This window comes from Brienomyrus brachyistius, chromosome 22, assembly GCF_023856365.1.
Source record: "Brienomyrus brachyistius isolate T26 chromosome 22, BBRACH_0.4, whole genome shotgun sequence".
Classification (NCBI taxonomy): domain Eukaryota; kingdom Metazoa; phylum Chordata; class Actinopteri; order Osteoglossiformes; family Mormyridae; genus Brienomyrus; species Brienomyrus brachyistius.
The window spans coordinates 1,699,039-1,725,278 of NC_064554.1; the positions used below are offsets into that span (position 1 = coordinate 1,699,039).

The following is a 26,240-nucleotide window of genomic DNA, read 5'->3' on the forward strand; positions in this document are numbered from 1 at the left end:
ATCGCCCTCGAGGTTTGCGGCATTGCCTGAAACGAATTAAGTGCGGATCGTTACAAATTGGTGTCAGTGGCTAGCCTAAACTCATTAAACCAAGTTCATTTTTCAAGTTTGAACTTATGGAGTAATTTTGTATCATTTTGTCATAAAAATCTGCAGCATTTTAAGTTATAAGGTGGCAGTATTTTGAAGGAATAAGCGTTCTTGCTAATGTGCAGCACGAGGCTCGGCTGCACCCTAGATGTGATGTCAATCAACACACACACAAAATCACTACCACACCCTCACCCTGTGGGCCTTATTTGCCTGGGACATGCTCCATGCTGTCAGCTCCCTTGTATTGAATAGTGGATGGATGAGTAGATGTTGTATATAGTACCAGTCAAAAGCATGGACACACCTACCCATATAAAGGTTAATTTGTAGTTTTCTCTACATTTTAGAATAACTATAAAGATAGAAAAGCTATAAAATACCAGAAATTATGCACTGACCAAAAACTTATTAAATAAATTTGTGGCAGGGGGCAGCTCTGTGGGTTGGGACTCAGAAGGTTGTCGGTTCAAATCCCTGGGTCGGCAGAATGAGCCCATCATTGCACCACTGAGCAAGGCCCTTAACCCTAATAGCTCCAGATCCTGGTTGACCCTATTGCCTCCTCTATGCCAGCTTCATGAGGTGGCCTCCTGAGATGCTTTTACAACTGCCCTGAAGATCCCACATATATGCTAAGTTTTTATTAGCTGCTTTTCCTTCACTCTGGTCAAGCCTGGGGCATTTGTACTGTGATCAGATCAGACTGCCAGGGCACACGACACGATCACTTTCCTTCGTAGGCATCTTGCTGTGTCCAAACTTTTGACTGGCACTGTACTTGCGCAAAAATGTATCTATTTGCCTATGGCAAAGCATTTTTGCTCCACAAAACTACAATTTAAAATCCATGTCTAATATAAATAAAGTGAACTGTGATTTTGAGAAGTTATGTGCAGCATTGGAAAGCTTTAACATTAGAGGATTTGTTAAATTTACAAATGCACAATCACAAAGGTCTTTGAACGGTTTGATATTTTCACAGAAAATTGTTTTCCCATCACGTCTAACACTGCAACACGTCTAACTTAACTTATAATTTTCATAAAGTGCGAAGGCTTAAGTGAACTAAGTCCATCTTGTGCCTGTCAGAATGGGAATGATGATGACAAATGACACCTGGATCAATCAAATTTTGCTTCGGACCCTGAAAAGGGTTTGTTGATCAGAACAAATTGAAAAACAAAAAGACAGAAACATCACCTGGTATTTCCAGGCAAACTTATGCTAAATGCCTGACTACTAATATGCCACATTACTTTTTATCCAGTTTAAAGATATGGATATTTGTATGATTAACATTCACGATAACCACGGCTGTTGTCCTTTGGTCTAAACTTAACATTCACACACAATTTGCATACTGCAGTCTTTACACCAGACCAATGGTGATCGTTAATGGTCTCATTCAATACTGAAAATACACTTTAATTAAACCACAAAGCAGAAAGACCAGTGATTACCGAAGCATTTACTCCAATAACATAGGATGAGTTGATGCGAGTGACTGTCAACACACATCACAGCTCTTGAGTTTGCCTGATGACCAGTATTCCTGGGGGTAATAAAACATTTGATCTGCCCATTCCTCATTCTTTCTTCATTTCTGTGATGTCACAAGACACTTTTTTATTTGGGGGGGGGGGGGAGGGGTGTTAAAGAAATCAATATCTTTAATCAATCTGAACATTCGGTAGTGCTCATAAAAACCTGTACAACTTTTTTTTTAAACTTTCAATTTTATTTAAAAAAAGTACTTAAGTCCACAGTTTTACTTTGTACAGTAAAAAATATTAAATTAAAATCCCAAAGTTCTGAGCACAAAGAGGGGCTGTAAGGAAGGCAGGCAGGCCGTGGCCTCCTGAAGGGGGCGCAGTGGAGCGTCAGCGTTTTTGGAGTGCATAGGGTCTCAGCCCAGAGGAAGCAGCAAGGGTCTGACGCCGAGGAGAAAGGGTTAGTCTGACATATTCCTTTTCCTCCTCCTGCACCTCCTGGTTCCTCCTCGTCCGTCCTCCTTTTTCTTCAGTACAGTCCATGGAACGCAGAAGCTCCGCCTTCTAGTACACCCTTACTGAAAATCCTCCTGGCAGAATTTAAAGGTCTCCAGATTGACCCCCCCCCCACACACCCATGAACAAATCCCCCCCATTACCTACCATAATAATCCACTCCAGACACAGGTACAGTAAATGCTTCCTCTGTGCCCCCACCTCTTTTGATAAATGTGTCTCAATGCAGGGAGCTAACCCACAGTCATGGGGGATTGGGGGGGGCTGGGTGAAGGGGGCGCCCCAGCAGAACACTGATGTTTAATGGCTCGGCCCGTCCGACACGGTATGAAGGAACGGAAAACAAAATTAAAAACCAAAACCAAAGGAAATTGGCCGCTTACACCGTGCACCAAACCTTAACCTCGGACCAGCATAAAAAAGGAAAAGCAGGATGATCATCCATTCAGACAGTTAACAAAAATATACTCTCAATGTAGCAGTCTCAAAGTACACCATTATACCATTAAACCGTCAAAAAAACTAAAATAAATAAAACAAACCCAAACTTTAAAGGAAGATATGATGCAATGTTTGGATTGATTAATAATAATAATAATAATAATAATAATAATAATAATAATCCCACATCAATCTGCAAAACCAAAAACAGAGACTGATTTATGGAGGAAAATTTACAATAAAAAAAATCCTTGCATTTAACCATTTTGTTCATTAATTCTCCACCACTTTTAAAATCTTAAAAATATTTCTTTAAAAAGGCAAATTTTCCCTCCCCACCCCAAAAAATATTACCTGTGTCTTATTCTCTGCAGGAGACAGACAAAATTATCCCCCATTTTGTACACAATTAGCAAAAAAAAATATATATATTAACAGCAATAACTTACCATTCATTAAATTTTTATTCATTCATTGCCTTATTGTAGAGTCTCCCATAGGAAGTTCAGTTCATTTTTATTGTACTGGAAAAATATTAAATAATGTTAATAATAATAATAATAACAATAATAATGATAAAAATCCTAACACTGCCCCCGGTTTGTGATGCACTTGCGATGCTACATCATGTCTAAGGTACTGTGATTAACGTCCTGACTGCTGCCGCCCATTAGCTCTGTGGCTCCGGGCCCATGCAGGGCCCCCATGCTGCTAAGCTGAGACAGCATAGCGTTCGGGTCGCTGCCGAAGGGCCCTGGGTCCATGGGGCCTTGCTGCTGCTGTTGCTGGGCCAGGGGCTGAGGGACTCCCATGGCTGGGTGGTGCTGGGGCAGGTGGCCCTGATGCGGGGACCCTGTCTGGGTCTGAGGGGAGATGTGGTGGGGGGAGGGCTGGGGTTGCATGCGGGGCGAGGGGCTTGAGCGCGGTGGCTGCGACTGCGGACGTGGTGACAGTTGGGGCGAGCGCACCTGGCTGCTCAGCGAGGAGGCAGCCGTTAGGGGCGCCCCCTGCAGGTGCGGGTGGGGCGATTGCGACATGGGGTTCTGCTGGGGGCTCATGGGGCTGCCATGCTGGGCCGGGGAGCCGCCGCCCAAGTGTTGCTGCTGCTGTTGCAGGAGCCGCTGGTGCAGGGCCTGTGGAAGCATGGGCATGGGCTGGGAGGACGTGGCCTGGGGTCCGCCCTGAGGGGGCGGGGGCTGCTGCGGCTGCTGGAGGGGGGGGCCTCCACCCCCACCGTCGCCCCCCTGCAACATGGCATTCTGCTGCTGCTGCATCTGCAGGTGGTGCTGATGTGACTGGAGCCGCTGCTGGAGCGCGGGGCCCGGGTAGGCCTGCTGCGGCTGACCGGGCTGCGGCCCCCCAGGCTGAGGCTGGCCGGGCTGCTGCCCCAGGTATGCCTGCTGCTGGGGCGGCTGTGGCTGCTGGAACTGGCCGTGGGCGCCCATCTGCTGCTGCTGCTGCTGTTGTTGTTGTTGTTGCTGCTGCTGCTGGAGCTGGTGTCTCCGTATCAGCAGCTCTCTGAACTGGGGGTTCATATTGGCCATGTTGGCAGCTTGGCCCTGCAGGCCAGCTTGCTGCTGCTGTTGCTGCGGCTGCTGCTGTTGCTGGAGCGGACCCATAGGGGGCATCCCCATACCTTGGCCCATGTGCATGCCTGCGGCCGAAGCACCGGCATTCACGTTGACAGCAGAGGGACCCATGGCACCTGGGACCGCAGCAATGCCACCGCCCCCTCCTGGGGCCCCGCCCTTATAGCGGGAAGCACGCTGCTTGATGAAGGCAGCCATGAGTTGCGGGTTGGCGCGCAGGATCTCCAGCACTTGCTGCTGCTGCAGCGGCGAACTGGGCGAGCGAAGGGCACGCAGTAGCTCCTGCAGGGCAGCCTGAGGGAGGCTGCCGCCACCCGCCAACCCACCGCCTCCGGCCGGGACACCCATTACAGGCCCCTGGCCGGGCTGCTGCTGCTGGGCCGCCATCATGGCTGGGTGACTGGCCTGGCTCATCATGCCAGGCCTTGACTGGATCTGCATGGATGGGTTTCCCCAAGGCTGCTGCTGTGGTTGCTGCTGGGGCGGCTGGAGCTGGGGGGCACCTTGCTGTGGGAGGGGCATTTGCGGCGGGAGCTGATTCTGAGGGTTACCCTGCGGCAGAGGTTGCTGCATGCCCACCGGCACCATCATTCCTTGCTGGGGGTTCGGCTGCTGCTGCTGCTCCATGTGGGCCCTGGCGGCCTGCGGGGACAGGCCAGGGGCACCAACCATACCGGCGCCGGGGTGGCCCATGCCTATGGGGGCCTGGGGCTGTGGGGGCTGGTGGTGGGGGTGAGGAGGCATCAGGTTGGGTGCCTGTCTCTTCAGGATCTGCGCCTGGGCCATCTTGCGCTGGGTCTCGGCTACTCGTTGGATTTTCATGGCGATCTCGACGGCCGCTGGAGGTGGGCCCGACGAAGGTGGCGGCGGCTGCTGCTGCGGGGCCATGGGTGGCTGCCCAGGGTTGGGCTGCAGGGACTGCGGCTGTTGCTGCTGCTGGGGTGGAGTGGCCGGACCCAGCCCCGGCTTTCCCTGGGACTGTGGGGAGGAGAATGGATGGCGGGGCACATAGGGTGGCAGGCTGTTAGGGTGCTGGAGTTGCTGGGCCTGGGGAGGCTGCGGCTGCGGTTGCTGCGGTGGCGGCACCTGGGGCATCATCTGCTGTTGCTGCTGCTGCGGCGAGTTCATCAAGCCGCCAGCAGGCATCTGCTGCAGGTGGTGCGGTGGGGGGCCACCCCCACCCGCCCCGGGCGGGGGCACAGACTGCACACTGGGTTGGGTGGGTGTTTGTGGCGTCGGAGGCTGGGCCCCAACCGACGTGGGTGTACTAGGCGCGGTGGTACAGTTGCTGTTCCCTGGGGAAGGCAGACCTCCTGCTCCGCTGCCCCCTGTGGGCTGGCCGGTGCGCTGCATGCTGGCCATGCGCCGGCGCAGCATCTGCGCCTGCTGCAGCCGGTGCTGGATCTGTTGCTGGCGTAGCTTTTGCTTGATGTTGAGGCAAAAGGGCACGGGGCACTTGTTTTCCTGGCAGTGCTTTGCGTGGTAGCAGCAGAGTGCGATCAGTTGCTTGCAGATGGGGCAGCCGCCGTTGGTCTTGCGCTTGCAGCCTTTGGTGTGTTGCACCACACGCTTCATCTTCTGGCAGGATGGTAGCGAGCAGTTGGCGTTGCGGCACTGGCAGGCGTGCACCAGCGACTGGATGCAGCGCTGGATGCTCAGGCGCCGCGAGTCGCCGGGACTCTGCGTAGCTGCGGCAGCCTGGCTGTTGCTCTCATCATCCAGGCCCAGGCCCAGCTTCTCCATCTTGTGTTCGTGGCCCTTGGTGTTGTAGCAGCTGATGCACAGGTCATAGTCCTGCAGGGAAAGGAGGAAATGAGCAAATGATCTCGTTCATAAACTTGAGCAACCAGAAAGCCACCTCTATCAGAGAAATCACGGCCCCCAGACACCCCTCGCCAGCGCACCTCGCAGACGGTGCAGTGGAAGCGCGTCTCCACGTGATGCTTGCACTCGTTACAGGTGTAGACGAAGCGGTCCTGGCTCTGGTTGTGGAGTTCCACCAGCATGCACATGGTGCTCCACTTGGAACGCCGCAGTGAGGAGAACTCCAGGTGCTTGTCGCGCGCCAGCGTCAGGAAGGCGTCGCGGCCGTCCATCAGGTCGCACGCCATCAGCGGGTCCGGGTCCGCGATGAGCGGCAGGGAGTTTGCGGCGGGCCCAGCGATCAGCCGAATCACGAAGAACACCTTACGACGGGAGGGAGGGAGAGAGCATGAATCCACACAACACCGCACTAATGTCCCAGTCAGCCAAAAGCTAGGATTCCTCCATTCTTCCGCCCATCACCTCATGCTTGGGGGGCTGAGATCTTTTTCAACACCATCCTCCCCTTTTTTGCCCCAATAAGCACTTACGCCTGCTATGCCTTTAAAATGTCTTGTCAAGCTTGTTTGCAAAGACAAGTACAGCATTTTAGAAAAAGACTAATGTTATGAAACCATTTGCTGTCCCTCCCCTTGGCCTGCAGATTCGATAAATCCCTCAAGCCCACCATGGTCTCGCTGACAAGATGCCACAAGGCACCGGAATAGACGGCTTTGTCACTCCAAAGGCTCAAAATAAGCCCATCTGCCATACACAGGTCAACTTCAGCTATAGAGGATAAATCTGTCCACTTATCTAGCTCCTGTGGCTGGTAGATGCTGGCTCACCATCATGTGAAACACACACACAGTTCAACTCCCATAATCAAAATTTCTCAGGATGAAATTCCTCTGAACACAACCCTGTGATCTGTGGGACACAGTTACTCAGGACTCTGACCTAAGGGACATTTTAATTAGGATCATCCAGCCATTTAACATGGACACAAACTGAAACAGTTTGGCGACTTCAGAGATGTTAAGCGGGAGAGACGAAAAAACTCCCGGAGTAGAGACAGGAAACAAGTGGAGAGTTAACAGCTGACGAGTAAGCAATGTGAACGTCGTCTATTCCACAGTAAAGAATTACGTGTTTATCTACTGTCAGGAAGATGCTGCCAACAAATAAATAAAAATATACTCTGGCATGCATGCAAATAAGTCTCAGGCAATTAGAGAGCAGGAAATCGAGCCTCCAAAGCCATCTGGAACTGAAGTCTGTGAAGACTGCTCCCTTCAAACCAAAAGGCGGCAGGTACAGCGCTCACAGGATGGAGGGCTTTCGGGGATCGATCCCCTCATGAGGAAGCACGGAGTAACTACACCTGGATCCAAGTTCAATTTTTAATGTCATTCGTTCATTCATCCATCCATCCATTCCCTGCTGATGAGACAGACGAGCGGAACACTCGCATACCTCCTTGTGCTTCTCCATGGTGGCGTAGAGCTTCTGTGACAGGTCGTTGGACACGTTGGGCATCCCTGGCTTCTTCTTGTTGGCTCGGCTCAGGCTGCTCTTGTTCTTGCTCGTCTTCTTACTGTTCTTTTTCTTGGCATTTTTGCTGTCGCCCTTAGTAGCCTGCAGCGGTGGGGGGAGGCATGGAGACAATGTTGGCGCGGTCACCTGACACCTACAAGAAGCTAATAAGCAATGTCCAAGATGCTATATATTACAAAGATGCCTTGGAACCAGGCTCATTAGGGGCCTGTTTAACTGTAGCACTGAAACTGCCTTTGCCAGCTTCCATCAATAAAAAATTTGCTTAATTGGCCAGTTCTCCAATTAGGAAGGGAGGACTTGCTACAGTGGAGCCCCTTCTCGGGACAAACACCCATGAGACTCACGTCGATGCTCTCGCTGGAGGTACTGTTCTCCTCCCTCTTCCGCTCCTCCTCTTCCTGCTCCAGCTCCTTGATGCTCTCCTCCAGCACGTTAGGCCAGAAGTCGCCCTCAAAGTAAGGCAGCTCCTTGGCACTGGTTAAGCGATCTTCTGTTGCTTGCTTGAAGATGTCCTAAGGATGCGCAGAAGGAACATTTCATTAACACTGACCATCAAGATAAACAGCACATGTAGTATGGCCAAGAACCCAAAACTTGAGGTGAGTCCATGAATGGCATCCATCATATCCTGCTACCCGCTCAGAATAAACACCAAAAGTCGCTCTGGCCCAGCGCACCTTGTAGTCATGCACAATGCGCTCAGACACAGCCTTGTCCAGCATCTTCTTGTACCACTCCTGCAGACGCTTGGGTTTGGGGATCTTCTGGTCCATTGGGTGGCAGTGGAAGATGTAATCATCCCCCTCACTGGGAGGACAGGCCCAGATGTGCCCAGTTGTGTACCTGGGACAGAGTTGGCAGGAGGAGGCGGATTAAGACCCAAACCACCATCATTCGAGCATTGACATCACAGCAGGCTGCCTCAATCATGTATGACGGCGACCAGTGAAATCCACAGTGCGAGGTACCACGGCAACAAGGGGAGCAGTGAGGATATCGTACCCCAGCTTTTTGACGTACTCCAGGTACCCGATGAGGATCTCGTGGTAGACGCCTGTGCGCAGGTGTCGTGGCTGGAAGAAGTGTACACTGTCCAGGTAGGAGATATACACACGCCTGAAGGGAAGATGGTTCCAATTAATGGGGAATACGCGACTGCGACGAGCAAGGTACTGAGCTAAACACAGGGATGACAAAAACAGATGTGACAGCAAGTGAATTTCTCCTGACCTCTGGTTGGGTGGCGGGCAGTCGGACCCATACTCCTGCACATGCATGCCGAAGAAGCAGACGTCAGCGCCGTCGATGTCCTCAAAGGCAAACAGCGCCTTGGTTCTGTAAGGGAATGACTCCGCCATCTCGCCGCTGTCCACGAACCTACGTGGGGGAACAGTACCAATGACATGCAGTCAAGAATGTGCATCGTGCCAGTCGCTCGACAAGAAAAGGTGGTTAGAGAGACTCTGTCCCGACCTGGCCTTCATGCCCGGTTTGACTTCCACCACCTTGTCGGACACGTGGACTACGCGGATGGTGACCTCGCCTGATTCCGGATGGTTCTGCCTCCTGAGGTACTCGTTGACACGCGTTTCTAGGAAGTTTCCGAGCTTTGTCTGGGGCAGCCCTGATGAAGCCAGAATGGAAGGGGAAAGTGGATGGGGGAGGGGGGCACAAGAGGTCAGGGCTACATCCCGAGGTCAATATACAACACTGTGCTAAAGTCTTAGGCAGTAAAAGCTATTTTTCTGGGTAGCATGTGCACTTCTTTTAAAAAAGCATTAGAACATATGCAAATTAAGAGTAACAATAAAAACTATTTCTTCTGTTCTCCAATAAATTACTGATATCTCGCTGGATGGCTAGATGGACACCGCTTCCGTTCCCAAACCTGATGCACCTCAAGCATTCCCTGTATTTGTTAACTTTCTCCCACAACTGACTTTAATTACATTAATTCAGTTAATATGATGAGATAATGAGATATTGACCAGCCAGACAAGATGCGCTAGTGTTCGAGTCAAAAAATATGTGGGTGTTTTGGACGATTGCTGCAAATGCTGAGGTGATTTTAGAAGTTCTGAAACGGCTAAGCTAACACACTTTGACAGGCATAATCAGTTTTACACCAACATGACGATCATTTAGAAATTTTATTTGGCTGCCTTTGACTTTTGCTCAGTGCTGTACATCTTAAACCAAACTCAAGAACTCAACCTCCAAGCTAAAAGTTTCACAAATAAACATGCACCCTACAGACTGAGTTCTTCAGCAGGAGCACAGGAGCTTCAGTAAGGTGGACGAGATCAAATGTGTCTTCAAGGGTTTAAAGTACCCAACTAAACGGAGTAAAAAGCTACCAGGACGCCCCCCACTCACTTTTAGCTGCATATTTGTTCTCCTTGCGTGTTTTATTGGACTTCTTCAGGCACCTATCACACACGAAGCTGAGGGGGGGAGAGGGAGGCAGGCCTTGAGCGTAATGGCAGAAAGAAGAAAAAAAAGGACACCAGGAAGTGGGGCTTGGGGATCTGCAAGGAAATATCAGCTCACCCTGTTGGCCAAATGGTCTCGTTATGAAGGACGCAGATCTGGTGCATTTTACGACCACAGTCGATGCACTCAACAAGCCTGTGAAGAGACGAGCCTGGAGTGAGTCCAAAAGCATGGAGAGGCTGCCCACCATCGAGCATGCGGTGTGGACCGTGCGATCGGGCTACTGACAGGCCTTCAGACAGTGCAAATTCACACTAATGGGAGACTCCGGTTAGGGCAAATCGGAAAAGCGCTTACAGCTCAGGGTCCAGCGTGTCATTCTTCTTCCTCTCGAACTGGTCTTTGTTGATGGATCTGGAAATGAGAAGGGAGAGCGTGCCCACATGGGCCGTCAGCACCGGTCATGGGCTCACTTCACACTGGCCCTCATGGTAGCCTTGGGGCTAATTTACTGGTAGTAATCTAACTGGGATTTCCAGGGGATGCTAAGCTACATTAGACTAAAAACACTCATTTCAAGAACTAAAGATTCAATACAACAGCATTTATACATTTAAACAAATCCAGTTACTTTCAAACAGTCTGCCCTATTATTCACACAACCGGGCACACAGGAGTCCGCAAGTTTAAAATGGCCTTCTAGTTAAAAACCAGAATACTGGGCAGGTTAAAGCAAAAGACCAACTGAAGGAAGCAGAAACATAGGGAGAAAAAAAAGAGGGGAAAAAGTGGGAGAGCAACAGAGAAAGAGAAAACGGAGGATAAAGGGGAGAGAAAAAGTTGTCAGTGTGAGAACGGCCATTGTACAGAAACACTAAAACAGCAACATCCTGAAGAATCACTCCAGCAGTACTGAATGGTCAAGAACATCCTGCAGAAACATGTCAGGAGATGAGATGGAGATGAGAGATGGAGTTGTAGATACTCACGTCTGTGGCTGAGAGGGGTCGTCCCCCAGGGACACGCTCTCCCCCTGGATTTCGTTGAAACACTTCTCACAGAAGTGGTACCTGTCAGCAAGAAGCCCATATTTTGGTGAACTATACCGTTCGCCACAGTACAGCCAATCACAGAGAGGGCATCAAGGAGCAGCCACCAATCAGGGCAGGGCAGGCCAAGGGGAGCGGGCACGCGGGAAGAGCAGAGGGCAGGGTCGATCGTCGTCGGGGCAGCCAATCATGATGCAGGATTTGTTTTGTGTGTGTGTAAAATTTCGGAGTGGATGATTGGTCACAGCAAAGCAGGCCAATGCAGACATCACAAGCGTTAAAAAAAGAGAGAAAGGGAGAGGGGGAGTCGGGAGAAGGGTACAATGAGTATTAAAATAAGTGAAAAATAAAACGTTACAGACAAGACGAGGACAAAGTGAATGGGATGGCAAGGGGAGGGAGGAGGACACGACAACATCCGAGATAAACAGAGAGCAGAAAAGCCAAGGCAAAGCGCATATTAGCTTCCAGACAAGTCAATGGGCAAAAACATCACAGCTAAGCAGTAACAGGAGGTGGGGAGGGGGGGGGTCATTATGCACAAATGAGGGACACATTAACAAAGGATTTACATCGACTTGTCAGCTCATTTTAAAGAGGGCCCTTTTTGGCACCTGGCAGTTTAAAAATGGAATGCACTGCGGGACAGAAGAGCCCCATTTGGACTGCTCAGGCAAGCCACTCGCACCTACACACTACGCTGGGAAGCCCCCACTGCCCCCGGACATCAAGTCCATGAGGCGAGCACAAGCCGCCCGAGAGGCACAACCCAACATCCAAAGCCAATTATACCAGCAAACTCTTACAGTTTTGCAAAAAGGAGCCCCTTTATAAATGCCATGGTGTTCATAAGCAATGACATAAAACTCCCCATTCAGACCAACATGGGGCGGCCAAACCGACACATACACATTGGCGTGTGCGCCGCATGCAGGCCTGTACACGGGACCGCTGACACGTGTGCGTCGCCCGTGCTTAAAGGCGAGGGACACAAACGCCGCCATTAAGTCATAAGACGGCCGCCTCCGTTCTCGAATTCTGTACAGAATCTACTCTGTGGACGGGGGGCACCGCCCACGCCGGCCTGGGGTAGGATTCCGCGGGAGTGCCCGGCAGGGCCTCACCTGTTCTGGTAGCTGAAGTACGCAGCGTCACGGGGAATGGTGCACAGCTGTTTACCGTAGCAACACAGGGTCTGGGGGGAGAACTCCAGCTGCGCCACGGCAACAGGCAAAAAAAAATGGGTAGTTAATGGCCAAGTTGGCGGACAGTTGGCAAAGAACAGCCAATCATACAACGCGCTTTGACACATCAATTTTGGGACCCTCTCTTTCTGACACGTACCTTTCTGCCGCAGCAGTAACCCAGGCTCTGCATGACCGGGTCGATCTCCTGCTCGAAGACCTCGGCCAGCTTGGAGCAATACTTGTAGACACGCGAGGTCTTGCGGTTGTAGAGCCAGGCGTTGTTGAACATGAGCCAGATGTCGTCCACGTACTGCCAGGGCTCCTGGTATTGGCCTGTGTCCAGCTTACGCTTGATGGTGGACAGGTCCATTGGGTTCTTCACAATGTCAAAGTAGTCCTGGGATTTCCCCAAGGTGGTTCAGAAAGGGGGTGGGGGTGAGGTGGAAGGAGTTTGAGGCATCGCGGGTTTGGCCCACAGTAGAATGAAGGAGGAAGTTGGCAGCAGAGGTCAGTGTTGTCATCATTGTCATCGTCGAAGTAGAACATTGAGAAGAGGAAGAGAATGATCATCAGCAATAAGAACCGCCAAGAGCTTCACACACACACACAGAAAAACGTTCTCCGTCCTTGTCTGAACTTTGCACCTTTTTATCCAGCTGGGTTTCGAATTCAAGTATTGCTGCTACCACCTGAGGACATCCCTCAAGGCCAACAGACACATTTTCACCCCGTGACCATGAAACAGGTCATCAGTCCCCTCCCACTTTATTACTACTGACCGAGTGCAGAGTTGAGGCGAGACGGAGCGAAATCAGCGGACATGGTAACGCACGCTGACAGCGCCAGGCAACGGGCAGCAAAACAGGCAGCACGTTTAAAAGCCAAGCGCCCAGGAGCGAGCAGAAACAAGCCATAGAGATGCCTTCGGTGGCAGGGTCGTCATGGGAACTGACGGGCGAGCAGCCAGCATCCAGCATCCAGTCTGGCTGCCCTAGCGCACGTGTTCCTGCACATTATGTGAACGTAACGGTCGTGACGTTACGGGAGCGTTCCCGCTAGTCATTCGTAAACACGGAGTAGATATACGTGACATATCCGTGTGAATTGCAGAGGGGGGTATCCGCAGTGAACTGTACAGTGAGGACAGGCTAATACTGGCAGGAACACGACACTGGGACGACCGGCACTGCAAGCTGGACCAGACGGAGAAGTGTGACCCCACGACAGTATAAATAAATACTGGGGAAAAAAAATCTTAAAATAACAACATGTCTGCCTGCAGGTAGCAGTACAGAAAAGGGGGGGCCATTAAGATTCACGTTTTGGGGACGGACCGCTTCAATGCAGCGCCGAACCTTATCTGAGTCACCCCCTACAGACCAGACCACCTCTCACACAATCGGAGCCGTTTGCGGCCTGCATCACCTGCATATGGGTCAAAGTGCACGATGGAGTATTCACCCGCCTAGCGTGCTGACAGGTACCGTTACTGCACATGAGCTGGCATCCAGAACAAGGTCATTATGTCGCGGACGAGTCAGAACAGGCTTCTGACGGCAAAGAGTGTGCGAAAGGTGGTCCTGCACATTTGTTTGGCTGAGGCACACTCCCCCATTTGACCCCAGGCCCAACCACGTCCGGCACAGAGCCGGAGGCCGCGGAGATGCTCCACTAGCCCCCGAAGCTCATCATCAGAATCTCAACGCTTCAAAGCATCAAATGTGCTTCGAAGCATGCGGCGAATGGAAATAGTTCAAATGGAAATGAAGCAAGAGGAGATGATGTCAAAATGCCCCCGGAACTGTCTGCGGGGCGTAAACGGGCACGTCCACCCAGCGCCCTCGAACCTGCAGGCCCTGAACTGGGCCCTTTCCAACTCGCTGGGGCCCAATTACTGCTCCGTAAAGCACCATCTGTCTGACAGAGCAGGGCATGAGAGAGAAGGTATAGAGGTCGGCGTGCCAAGCTGACCCCCGGGAAACGGCAGGCGGTGTCACCCGGAAAGGGGAGGGGGGGGGGGGAAGGCTCTGCGTATCCAGGCAACTAGAAGCTTTAGATGGGCAGCAGACAGACGGGGAGCTCATTTTTAAGGGAGGCGTCCCCAAGCGGCATCGCTGGCTATACTACTCCATTTCATGCTGATTAATGAGCCTCTGCCCTCCCTCTGCCTCCCCCCAACGAGTTCGATAACTGAAGTGACTTTCTTTTAGACTTCGGAAACTTTCTGGTGTTGCTTCATTTTATTTGAAGAATTTTAGGAAGAAGATAAAATGAAGGGAGCCGGAGAGAAGCAAGCATGAGCTCACACACAGACAGACGTACAGACGCTTTAGATTCCCTCGCGCCTCGAGACAGCCTCCCATGCCGTAGACGTGTAAACACACACACACAGATTTGTGATTATATCTTTGTGGGGACTCTCCATTCATTTCTATGGGGATAACTCAAATCACATGACACTCTTAACCCCTACCAAGCCCTAACTTTAACCATAAGTAAGCAGACAAAAAGACTTTTGGTATTTTTACTTTTTGGTTCTTACTACATTGCGGGGGGCTTTGTTCCCCACAATTTAATATAAACCTAACCCACACACACACTCCCACACGGTATCAGAGATCCACTCACACACACACTCACACAAACGGTCATGAAAAGGAGAGGACAGCCAGGGCCAGGAGGAAAAGCAGGCGTGATGAGAAAAGAACTACAGGTGGTGGGGGGGAAAGGGGGGCATCTAAGTGGAGGCAAAAATGGAAGCCAGCGCAGTCCCTTACCAGGTTAGTTCGGTTACTAGTTCGAATACGTACGGGTATTCCCAGTAACTGGGGGTCCACCGGCTGTCGGAAGGGCAGCGACTCGGGATCCTGCCGGTACAGAGCCTCCAGGGTGGGCATGAGAGCCTGCCGCAGTTCCTCTGGCTTGAAGACTGCCATGGGGGAGAGGGCGAGGTCAGCGCGTTGGGCACAGACTCACGCGGCTAACCGCCGGGGGGCAGGGTCAAACCAGAGAACTCGCCAAACAACACAGGCTGCCACAGGGCTCACAGGAAACTGCGCTAGAAAGGTGACAGACAAACCGAATCTGCCGCTAATTCTGCCACCACACTTATACCAGCTTACGGTGTTTATGCCCCAATACCTCACAGAGGGAAAGTGCAGGACGAGTCGGCGTGGCCGCCTTACTTTTCCTCTTGCTCTGAGCGCTGGGCGGAGAGCTCAGAGGACCGGCCGAGCCTGACCCCTCCTCTTCCTCTTTGGGCTCCACTTTCACATCTGGCTTCCTGTCCTCAAGCCCCGGCCCCAGCACAGTGTCCATGGGCTCCACTTTGCACCGATCACCTGCCGCTTCTTCCTTTTTAAGCTGAAGGGAGATGGAATTAAAAAGACACGGATGAGAAGTGAACAGACAAACACAGACTCATCAATGCTGTTCAGCTCAACTCAAGCAAATGGGATCAGCACCACCTCCCCGTAGATCTATCTATTCAAAACGCCATGTGCTACAAAGTAATCTTGCTCATCTCACAACTGTTACTTGGTGGTAAACATGAATTGAATTTGAAATTCCTTCATAACTGATAAAATCATCAGATCAGCTCAGAGGGAGTGGCAAGGTGACACAGCCTAGTAAGACTATAGCCATGTGGCGACCACACTGGCCTTCCTGCTAGAGCACTCCCTCTCGCCCACTTGCTCTCTCACATCAGGCTTCTCCTCGGCCTTCATGTCAGCGTGCATCGCGGCCATCTTCCCTGAGGCTTTCCCGTCCGCGCCCTCGTCCTCATCCTCCTCGTCCGGCTGCTTGACTTCCATCTTGGGGTCAGGCGGGGCATGCTGAGAGCCAGCATCGGTACTACTAACAGATGCAGGCGTGGAGACCTGACCATCAGCAGTCAGGGATGATCTTTGAGACAGCTGGAGGAGCGGAGAGGCAGGTTAGGGCACGTGGGGGACAAATGAGAAAAGCCCAAGTGGACACAGCTCTCGACTTGCGTAAAAACTGACTTAAATCGGGACAAAAAATATATGATGGCGTTTCTGTAAACTTTGTAATGCAAAAAGGCGACGGAAGTCAGTATGTAAATTTGCACTTTCCATTTATTTAATACGAGTTCTTTAGTACATAAGACTGGTATATTTTTCATCTTCTGCTCTATTTTTATTATAAGTCGTCGTGAATAAAATGAGGCATAAATCTGAGTCCTGGTTTGTGGAAGGTGGGGAGTTGTTTAGGGGAAGCAGCAGGTAAGCGCAGACTCACCGGAGTGCGTGGCAGTTGGGGTGGCAGGGGGGCAGTCGGGGTGGACACCGAGGAAGTCAGCCCCGGCTGGGCCCCACCAGGGGCACTTCCTGCCATCTGTTGCTGCTGCTGCTGCAGCAATTGAGCGGGTTTGTCCGAGCCCATCCCTGGGCCCATGGCCTGAGCTAACTGCTGCTGGGGGGGCAGAGGAGCCAGCTGGGGTGGCGTGGGGGTCTGCGGCTGGGGCGTCTGCGAGCTCGCCAGCGCCGGCGGCGTGTGGTGGGGGGTGGGAGTCAGACTACGGGCAGGGGACGGCGAGTTCTGCCGCAGCTGGGGGGGGCAGTGCGGGTGAGAGCTGCTGGCTTGGGCTGAGGGGGGAGGCAGGCCAGGGGGAGGGCCTCCACCAGGGCCGCCAGATCCCATGGGCCCCACCAGGGCCCCACCCCCCACTGGTCCTGTCTGGGGGAGTGGACTGCTTACAGGAAGCGGTGGGGGTGTGGCCATCGGAGACTGCTGGGGGGGGAGGTGCAAAGTAAATAAATTAGTGATAATAAATGCTCCTAATAAAATGGCTCAAGTAATAGCACATCTGCGTTTCATATGGGGGGGCCGGAGTCTCTAACCTGTGCCATGCCAGCCGAGCCGGGCCCGAGTCCAGGTCCTGATCCGGGACACTGATTGGGGGGCAGGTACTGGTTCTGGAGCTGGTTCACATTTGGCTGGCCCATTCTTGGGCTTCCCATACCCACCTAAATGAGAGACACTCGAGTTAAACACAAAACTGAACCGAGAATGGTGCCTCCATTACTGCTCTCCCTGCCTCACGGTCGACTGCTCACAGACAGCAGGGACGGAGCACAGACCTGGCCGAGGGGGAGGCCCATCTGCAGAGGCGGCGTGGACCTCTGGGCCATGGGCTGCATTCCCATCTGGCTGAACTGGCCCATACCTGATGAGAAGAAATTGTTTAGTGCGAGGGCAGGAGTGTACACACAAACACGATCAGCCACAGAAAGGGTGTAGGCCTTACACATACATACTGAGGACCTCAGGCTCTTAGGAAAGGTCAGGCTGTTTTGCCCAACGGAGCTAAGCTTATCGGCTAAGCATCCCAGAAGGATGTCAGACTTAACAAGGTAAAACAAGAGAGAGTGCATATGAGTGTCTCAGCCTGAGAGTGGGGTTTGGGTGCCCACCAGAAGGGTTCTGCATCCGGTTCATCTGGTTGGTCACTGGGGACCGGACAAGAGAGGGATCAGAATGAGGTCCGTCTGCAAAAGAGACAACTCAGTCAGGATGGATATTCGCAATGTGGCTGCTTACACCACTGCCATTGTAAGAGAATCCTCTACATGGACCTGCAGCCATTTCATGGTCATTATTAGTCTCCATTCCATGCAACTAATGTACCTAAGGGCTTCACTACATGGACAAAAGTACTGGGACACCTGGCTATTATACCCACAGGAACTTTTATTACATCCCATTGTAAATCCATAGGCATCAATATGGAGCTGGTCTCCCCTTTGCAGCTATAACAGCTGCCTCTTTTCTGGGAAGGTTTTCCACAAGATTTTGGATTTGGTCTGTGGGCATTTTTGCCCATTCATCCAGAAGAGCATTTGTGAGGTCAGGCACTGATGTTGGATGCGAAAGCCTGGTTCACACATTCCATTCTAGTTCATTTCAAAGGTGCTCGATGGGGTTGAGATCAGGGATCTGTGTTGGCCAGTCAAGTTCTTCCACATCAAACATACCTTTACCAAACATGGACCAGTCATGCTGTAACATAAAATGGCCCTCCTTCCTCAAACTGTTCCCACAAGGTTGGAAGCATAGAATTATCCAATATATCCTGGTATGCTGAAGCATTAAGACTTCCCTTCACTGGAACTAAGGGGCCCAGCCCCTGAAAAACAACCCCATACCATTATCCCTATACCAAACTGGCACAATGCAGTCAGGCAGGTAACTTTCTCATGGCATCTGTCATCGAAAACGACTCACGCATTGAGATTATGACACACAGTCAGAGCTGAGACTGGATGACGCTAAAATCCAATAACCCCATGGAGAGATCGAGTGAACTCACTGGGCGGCTGGCCGGGTGGCATGGGGGGCTGCCCCAGTCCAGGGGGACCCTGGCCCAGGCCGGAAGGCGGCATGCCAGGCTGTGTGGGCAGCATGCCCTGCTTCTGCAGCCGGGTTCGCCGCTTCTCTTCCAGCTCCTTCTGGATCTTATAGATCTTCTCCGCCAGGAGATGGTAGTACTCGGCCTGCGAGGGGCAGCAGAGAGACGTTGTTACACATCGGTGCCGCTGGCGTGAGAGGACAGGTGGAGAAAGGGTACGCACCCTGCTGTTGGCCGACTCGTACATGTCACCCTCCACCTTGCGGGCGTAGGCCACTAGGTTCTCCATTCGCCGGTCCTTGAGTGCAGCTGGGTCGGGTGTGGGGAAGATGGCCTGCACCCTGCTCAGGGCAGAAACAGATGGATGGAATCATGTGAAACGGTGGGAATGCTATCAACATGCAGAGTACGCATGGAGAGCAGCGGTGCTAGATCAGGATTTTTACCCCTCTATCCCATCAAAGGAAACGGCTTCCTCACCTGCCCCCACATCAGCTGGAGCTTCCGCATTTATACCTAGACTATAAACAATTTTATTTTCTGAACCTGGACTTATGTTGATCTACTGTTGTCACTGTAAAATGCTACTTCCTGAAGAGATACAAGTTCACTGCGAGCATCGTTTTTAAGGTCATGGCCGCTGGCATCTCCGCGGCGTTAGGGCCAGAGCGAGGGACTTACAGTTTGTGCACCAGGTGGTTGCGCAGGTCCTGTGTGATGTCCTCATGCCAGCTCTTCCTCATGCCTGACGCGGACGGGGGAGCCGCTGTGGGCATGGAGCCCAAGACGCCCACCCCGGCGGTATCATTCATTAGACTGGGAGGGGGTAGTAAAGGAACGGGGGAATATAATTGACATGAATAATTATAGTTAACATCAGGAGATTAACATCACATTGGGGTGGTGCTGTGCCTGGACGGCGGGAGACTTTCCATGACGCACCTCTGCGCGTTCATGCCACCATGGAGCATGGAGTCCTGCAGCAGGCTGGATTGCTGGCTGGCCGACTGGACCCCGACGCCTCCATTGACACCCATGGGGCTCCCTCCTGCTGGTGGGGAGAGAGAGAAGAAATTAAATAAAAATCCAGCCCCCCCCCCCCCTTCTGAGCTTGGCATTACAGCCCCTCCCATCCCCAGGGCTCCCTGCCGGTAGCCCCTTACTCACCCATGCCCCCCAGGGGCCGCATCCCTGGCTGCCCCTGCAGGCCCTGAGCGGACAGCTGTGTCTGGGGAGCCTGGGCGGGCATCTGGGCACCCTGGTATGTGAGGCCCAAGGCGGCGTAAGCCCTCTCGATGGAGCTGGGGTCGATCTGGCTGGGCGGGTTCAGGCTGGGTGCGCTGGGCTGGCCTCCCGGCACGGTTCCCAGGGCACTGGCCAAGCCCACTCCGGCGGAGCCCAGCAGCGCTGTGCGGATCAGAAGGAAGCTGTCAATTTAGGCCACACCCACCCTGAGGAGAGGCATTTAATGGCCTGGCTGTAATTACTGTGCAGCTTTAGCGCGCGACATGGAAGCGGCACCTCCCGCGTGACCCTCCCATTTCAGGTGGCCTCATGTGTACCACGGGCCGCGTCACCCGAGACCCAAAAAAGGGTGTGATGTCAAAAACCGCTGAAGTATTTATTTGTTTTCATCTATATTTCAGCGTCAGACAGCCAAGCGCACAGGCCCCTCCCCCTCTCGCGCAGGGGGTGGTGGTGGCAGACTCACTCTGCTGGTTCCTCTTGTCCCCGGCGTTCTTCAGCGGCAGGCAAACGGGGCAGTCGTGCCGCGTGCAGTTCTTCCAGTGCGAGATGATCTGTCTTGACGAGGCGCAGTGCGCCACTGTGGGTCGAACAGAGAGACCGTTTTACGGTGACTGAGACAGGCCTCGCCGGGGATATCGTAAATAAGAGGGCAAATTTAATCGTGTGTGTTAAACTTCCCGCAAGGATAAACAAAGGACACATATACTCATTTATCTGACCATTAAGTGATCTACAGCAGAAGCACAGGTTACAATTTTATGTGGTCCTTGGGATTCAAACCCACAACCTGTGCATTGTTAGCACAATCCTCTACTTGTTGAGCTTCATGCTTGTGGCATGAAAGCTGTACATAAGAAAGGTCAAAGTTGATGACCAGAGATAGGCATAGAGGGCGCACTCTCCCCCCTGCACTCACCCTGGCAGGACTTGCCGGCCTGGCAGTGGGTCATGTGGTTCAGCACGTTCTTCATAGTGCGGCAGTGAGGCAGGGAGCACGGCCGAACCTCCCCATTGGCCTGCTCGCGCCGCTGGCACTTGTGGGCATGCAGCAGGAGAACCAGCTGCTGCTGGATCAGCTTGCGCTTCTCTGGGTCGGCCGTGGGGGGTGGCGGGGCCCCCGCAGCGCCAGGGGGCGTCGCCACGGTGCCAAGGCCACCCGGTGCACTGGACATCATGCCGGTTGCCCCTGCAGCTGCTGCCGCCGTTCCTGCTACGGGTCCTGCCACCCCTGCTGGTGGCTGCTGGGAGGCCTGTACAGACAAGATATTAAAGGGGGGGGGTCACTTTTTTTGTTGAGGGGCTAAAATGGAAAACACAGCCACCAAAACTTACACACAGAGCAGCCCCAAACATGGCAGAGGAGCTCCTCTCATAGGTCGACGGACACTCACCATACCAGCCATGCCCTGCATCGGTGGAGTCTTCTTATCCAGGTTAAACTGGCCGAGGCTGCTGGGCAAACCGGTCTTGTTCTGGAGCTGTGTGCCCAGTCCGGTGCCACCCAGACCTTGCCCCGCTGGCTGACCGTAAGGGTTGCCATAGGGGCCTGGATTACCCATCATGCCCATCTGGGGAAAAAATGGCCAAAAACACTGACTTTTAAACTACCTGTAGTGTAACAGAGACATAAAACACTGGGGGGGGCTATAGATAGATAATGAGAAATGGAGTAGCAGTGGCTCCGGAAAGCCCTTCATCACAATTTTCAACCCACCACATGACAATACGAATCTTATCAAGGGTTGGAGGCTGCTTTCCCTGCCTATAGATTCATGCGTGCAGGCGGGGCCGAGGGGTACCTTGTTTACTGCTCCAGGCTGCTGCCCCCTCAGTCCAGCCTGCCCTGCTGCTCCGAGCTGCTGGCCACCCTGCATTTGCTGCTGCTGTTGTTGTAAGGTGTCGGGCAGCATGCTGTTCCCCAGAGTCATGTTTGGGTAGCCCATCCTGGGGGATCCATTCATGACCTGTCCACCTATCATGCCTTGCTGCTGCGATGTGGGTGCCTGCTGCTGTCCATTCCCCTTCGGGACTCCGGCCATGCCTCTGATCATGCCGGTCCCGCCCATCCCAGCTGGGTGCATCATGGATGCATGCTGAGGGGAGGGCTGCTGAGGTGGGCCGCCCATGCCGGCCGGTCCCGGGGAAGCGTTCATGCCACTCAGGAGCCCCATCGCACCCCCTCCCGGGCTCGTCCCCGCCACCTGCTGGCCAGAGGGAGGTGCGGGTGGCCCGCTGGAGCGCAGGAGCTCCGACAGCTGCTTGTGCTTGGCTGCTGCGTCCTGCACCCCATGGGGACCCCCACCCACGCCAGTGTGCAGCTGGCCCAGATCTCCACCATTGGGCAAGCCCAGCTCTGAGCTGATGAGCTCGTCGGGGAGGTCATGCTCCAGGTCAAACAGTGAGCTGAAGTCTGCCGGGAGAGAAATGGGGGGAAACAAGTGTCAGTGAGAGGAGAGCTGACGGCAGACGCCGCCATCACGTACAGTCATGTCAGCCGTCGGGCTTCTGGCATTTGGATGTGAGGGCTCTGACTAGCTATAGAATCAACTCCTGCTGGGTGGGAACAGAATTACGTATTTTAAAAAACAGGACATGGAGGTCTACCCAAACCAACGACTTTGTATGAGGTGGCACAACAGCAGCTCGAGGTCAGACGAGCAGCAGCACATTTGTACATTGCAAACAAAATCTGGGGGAAAAACAAAAACAAACAAAAGCTACAGAAAGACAAAAATCCCCACACATATACCCAAAGCCCCTGGCCCTCAGTGATCTACCCTCCCCCTCGGCCCCCCAAGTGTCCCTTAACCCAGGGCATGCCAGCACTTCCTCTCTACCTACAGCACTCACGCCAGAGCACCCAACAGATACCATACTGCTGGGTGTAAAGACACAAGAAGACAGACCATGCATGTGACCAAACACATCCTTTACCAAATTAGAACCTCACAAGCATGCTTCCACATACACTAAACACTAACAAGATGTGCCACAAGGCCACCGCCGCCACCTGCCTGAGGGTGCAGTGAGCACACCAGCATGCCCCCCTGCCACCCTGACCGTGCCGCTGTTTTAAGATGGCCCGACCAGGATTTAGTGAGAAGCGTTAGCCGTCACGCTTTGCCAGGGAACAAAACCTTGACAGAAAACGCACGACTTACCCTAGCGACATTGCTGCCACACATCAAATACATGGGTGGCACAAACTGCTTAGGCAACAACCCAACTAATCACAATCAAAATCAATTAATAGATTAAATTAAGGCTGGGGTACATTAATATAGTCTTTAGTGGGATACATACTCATTTCAGCTTAACAGAACAGCATCCACATACTAGGTTACAATACAGGCAAATACACAAGGAAAAAAAATCAATCCTTTATTAAGCATTTACTCACAAATACTACTCAAAACATCATACGCTATGCTCACGTGCCTGCAAATCATTTCTACATAAGAATGGTAACACAGGCACAAACGATTGAGATACCCACCCACTGCGCTATAGCCCCCAATCCAAGAGTCAAATAAGTCTCACCCTCATTATGGCCTTAAGATCTGAACATCACCAGGATTATTGCAGCAGCCGTCTGCAAGATTGAGGTCGTTTACATTCACAACTGTTAAAGAACCCATCCTGATTTAATATGCTCAATACATAAATTATAGGCACAAAGTTTCTAATCTTTCCAGACATTAAATTAACGTTATTAGTGGCACCACAGAGTTTAACACAAAGTTTTGCTGTGTAAACAGGGGTATTGAAATTAATTAATCTGACAGGTGCAGCAGGCCACAGTAACATCTATATTATTGACGCTAGTAAAATCCTCGTTTTAGGCTGTCGTCTGTGCACAGCTATAGTGGCAACCCCGAAGTTTCCTTCACGGCCACAGCACTTTGTCAACAATGGTGTAGGCAAGGATCCATCTTATAAATTACAGACCGAGACCTGGTATTAACGTTTTGCATGTCAGATGTAATAAGCGAGTGTGAAAGGCACTACTGCCATGAATCTGTAAGACATCGAGACATAAGCAAAAATGACACAGCTGTAATCTCTGATCATTCCTGTATTAGTAACGTATCGTACACTTGCCATTAAACAAAACAGTACTATTAAGACAGACAAACAACCTTTTGTCCAGCAAGCAGCGAGCCTTAGACGAGCAGACAAAATGGCAAAGTGATGAGTTTCCCCGACTCTACAAGAAGTTTCTTGTCTTCACGGAGTCCATCAACCAATTCTTTTTAAATGCCTGAATTGATCAGGTAGGTATCTCGTCGCCCGGCAGACTGGATTTGACCTGTATGGGTCTCTTTTCCAGATGATGCGAGAAGCTGCCGACTGCGGACAAACAAAAGGGTCACGGTACAATGGAAATGTCCGGGACTCCATGGATCAGAACCCACAGGCCTCGGAAACCGGGATATGCGGTACCGGAAAGGCTGCAAGGAAGCAAAGCCGGGAGAAGAATACCGTATGTATGTGGACAGCCAGGCAGAGGGGGGCGGCATCGCATTCCTCCTAAGCACCTATTGCATTTACAGGGGATCGGAAAATAAAGATCTCTCACACCCGGCTATTGACTTCCACAGACCAGGTGCATCCAGCTGACCGGTACTGAGACACAAAGATCGAAGTTTGCACCGCTTTAAATGACCGACTCCCTCTCTCACTTTCCTTCGGATGCTCCATAAGACGTCTATCTACCAACTTTCCCCGGTGATTTGTCGTGTTTCCAAAGTGGACGAATTCCGGCATCCAGAGCCCGAAGCGCTCTGCAGATACCGAGCTAACTGGCTAACACGGCCTGAATTCAGGTCTGCAAACATACATTCGTCTTGTTCGACACAAGCGACGCTTCACGACTTAAAATGCTTCGTATTAAATCAGATTATATGAAATCGGAGATATTTAACACATCTTCAGCAGAAATACAAACAGTAGCTAGCTGACTTCCCCACGACTGCAGAAGAGCAGAGGAAGGTAATTACACTGCTAGCACATTACATCTGTCTAAGTCAAACAAACGCAACACTGCTAAAACTTAAAATAAAAATGTACGGCGACGACGAAGCATGTCAATAAGTGAATTATTGATATTTACCATTTCCATCACTGGCAGAAAGTGCCGGCGAAGAGAGTTTAGGCCTCTTGGCTGAAGGCGGGCCGGAGTCCAGACCATTATCGGCCATATTTTTTTCTCCACGAATCAAAAATATAAGCTCGTTATCCAGAAATAAAACGCGTTATTCTCCTTTCCGTCGACCAGTGTCCGTTCTTTTCGAACGTCCGCGACTTTCCCCCCCTCCTTTTTCGGGCCGATGCGGAGGGGGCCGTCTTGTGTATATGAATTTTAAATACACTCCTCTTCCCAGGGCTCCCCTCTATTTCAGCCTCGGCGTATCAGCCTCCCCCCTTTGCTGTCGATTTTTTTTCTTTCTTGTTCCTTTATAGATTTCGGCAAGTCGAGGAGGGGGGAAGGTGGAGTCGGTGAGTGGAGAGAGACGAGCCGGCGGGCCCTGCACTAACTCATGTAGCCTCTTCGGCGACGGCGAAGCTGTCCCGGGACCTGTCCTCCGCGGCCGCGTCCGCTTTCTCCGCCATCGTCGGCGGCCACACCGAGCTTTCAATCCGAACGAGCCGTGCCGCGGAGTCGTGGCAGCAGGCGGCGAGACGAGAGCGACGGACCGCGACCCGACCGAACCCCGGCTGCTACTTGGAGGGCTTCGCCTCATACAACAATACGAATGAGTCCCGGGGCGGACAAACTGTGGATTTCGACTGGGATGCCATTGCAGTCAGTACATCCTGATCCCAGCAGAAGCATTATTTTTTTTGTTGGGAAAAAAGGAGAAAAAATGTCCGCACAAGGGGAGGAACAACCACCAAAATAATGCAGTAGCTGGTTCCCTTTCACTAATTGCCTATTTCATGTTTTATCGTATTTATTCTTAAAACAGGAGTTCAGAAACCCAGTTTCTGTCCGACGCTTCCTTTCCGTTCATCAGTCGGCTACCTTGCGCATGAAAGCGGCCGACTTTTCGGTTCAGTTCCTCAAAACCGCTGTCTGAAGGCACAGCAGCGAGCTTAAATGCAGAAAAAGTACTTCGATGTCAAATTTCTTCATTGAAAAATAAAAGCATGGGACAGGCGTCAGATTTTGAACCGCAAATTTGCCAACCACATCAACTAGGCGATACCTTGCGAGGATGGTTCTTAACCATTCAGCATCTCTCGATCCACCGTTCGATAGAAGTACGTATATTTAAGTACATATAAGTTAAAAAAAACTGTCGATTTCAATACTGTAGAAACTAATATCACCACACCGTAAGAGGGTGAAATAAAATTCTAATGCGTGTTCATAATACAATAGTGATGCTAGCTGCGATGCTAACAGCTAACATACCCAGAAAACAGTTAAACAAATTATTCCCTCGCGCATCTGA

At 51.9% G+C, this 26,240-nt stretch overlaps 1 protein-coding gene and 1 long non-coding RNA gene across 6 annotated transcripts; one reads left to right on the forward strand and one right to left on the reverse strand.

The window, feature by feature from the left end:
* Positions 1-1,809: 1,809 nt before the first annotated feature.
* LOC125717643 (histone acetyltransferase p300-like) lies at positions 1,810-25,247 on the reverse strand. 4 transcript variants are annotated; one of them, XM_048990793.1, is made up of 31 exons: positions 24,896-25,247; positions 21,582-22,192; positions 21,174-21,350; positions 20,699-21,032; positions 20,246-20,359; positions 19,702-19,941; positions 19,477-19,582; positions 19,216-19,350; positions 18,758-18,875; positions 18,496-18,679; positions 17,600-17,674; positions 17,267-17,352; positions 17,027-17,152; positions 16,425-16,913; positions 15,866-16,078; positions 15,347-15,524; positions 14,972-15,090; positions 12,319-12,558; positions 12,099-12,187; positions 10,915-10,995; positions 10,283-10,339; positions 10,043-10,120; positions 9,869-9,936; positions 8,966-9,116; positions 8,723-8,869; positions 8,495-8,608; positions 8,170-8,335; positions 7,837-8,004; positions 7,409-7,570; positions 6,034-6,315; positions 1,810-5,923 (listed from the first exon to the last, which is right to left on the reverse strand). In XM_048990793.1, exons 1-31 carry the CDS (start codon positions 24,981-24,983, stop codon positions 3,161-3,163), a joined length of 7,959 nt encoding a protein of 2,652 aa, XP_048846750.1. In that variant the 5' UTR covers positions 24,984-25,247; the 3' UTR covers positions 1,810-3,160. The 4 variants fall into 4 exon arrangements, with proteins under 4 accessions (XP_048846750.1, XP_048846748.1, XP_048846749.1 ...); XM_048990791.1 differs by having other exon boundaries at positions 16,425-16,916; XM_048990792.1 differs by having other exon boundaries at positions 19,477-19,585.
* LOC125717644 (uncharacterized) lies at positions 24,415-25,363 on the forward strand. 2 transcript variants are annotated; one of them, XR_007384578.1, is made up of 2 exons: positions 24,415-24,608; positions 25,246-25,363. It is a non-coding gene; the product is annotated as an uncharacterized LOC125717644 (long non-coding RNA). The 2 variants fall into 2 exon arrangements; XR_007384576.1 differs by lacking the exon at positions 24,415-24,608 and adding an exon at positions 24,627-24,774.
* The last annotated feature ends 877 nt before the right edge of the window (positions 25,364-26,240 follow it).

What these genes read in the sequence shown, in the direction of transcription:
- LOC125717643 (XM_048990790.1), bottom strand. Translation starts at nt 24,983, where the DNA reads ATGGCCGATAATGGTCTGGACTCCGGCCCGCCTTCAGCCAAGAGGCCT. An exon ending in TTCTGCCAGTGATGGAAATG is followed by an intron (nt 22,193 to 24,895) that starts GTAAATATCAAT and finishes CTCTCCCGGCAG; the next exon opens with ACTTCAGCTCACTGTTTGAC. An exon ending in TGCCCGCCACCCAACCAGAG is followed by an intron (nt 8,609 to 8,722) that starts GTCAGGAGAAAT and finishes TCTTCCCTTCAG; the next exon opens with GCGTGTGTATATCTCCTACC.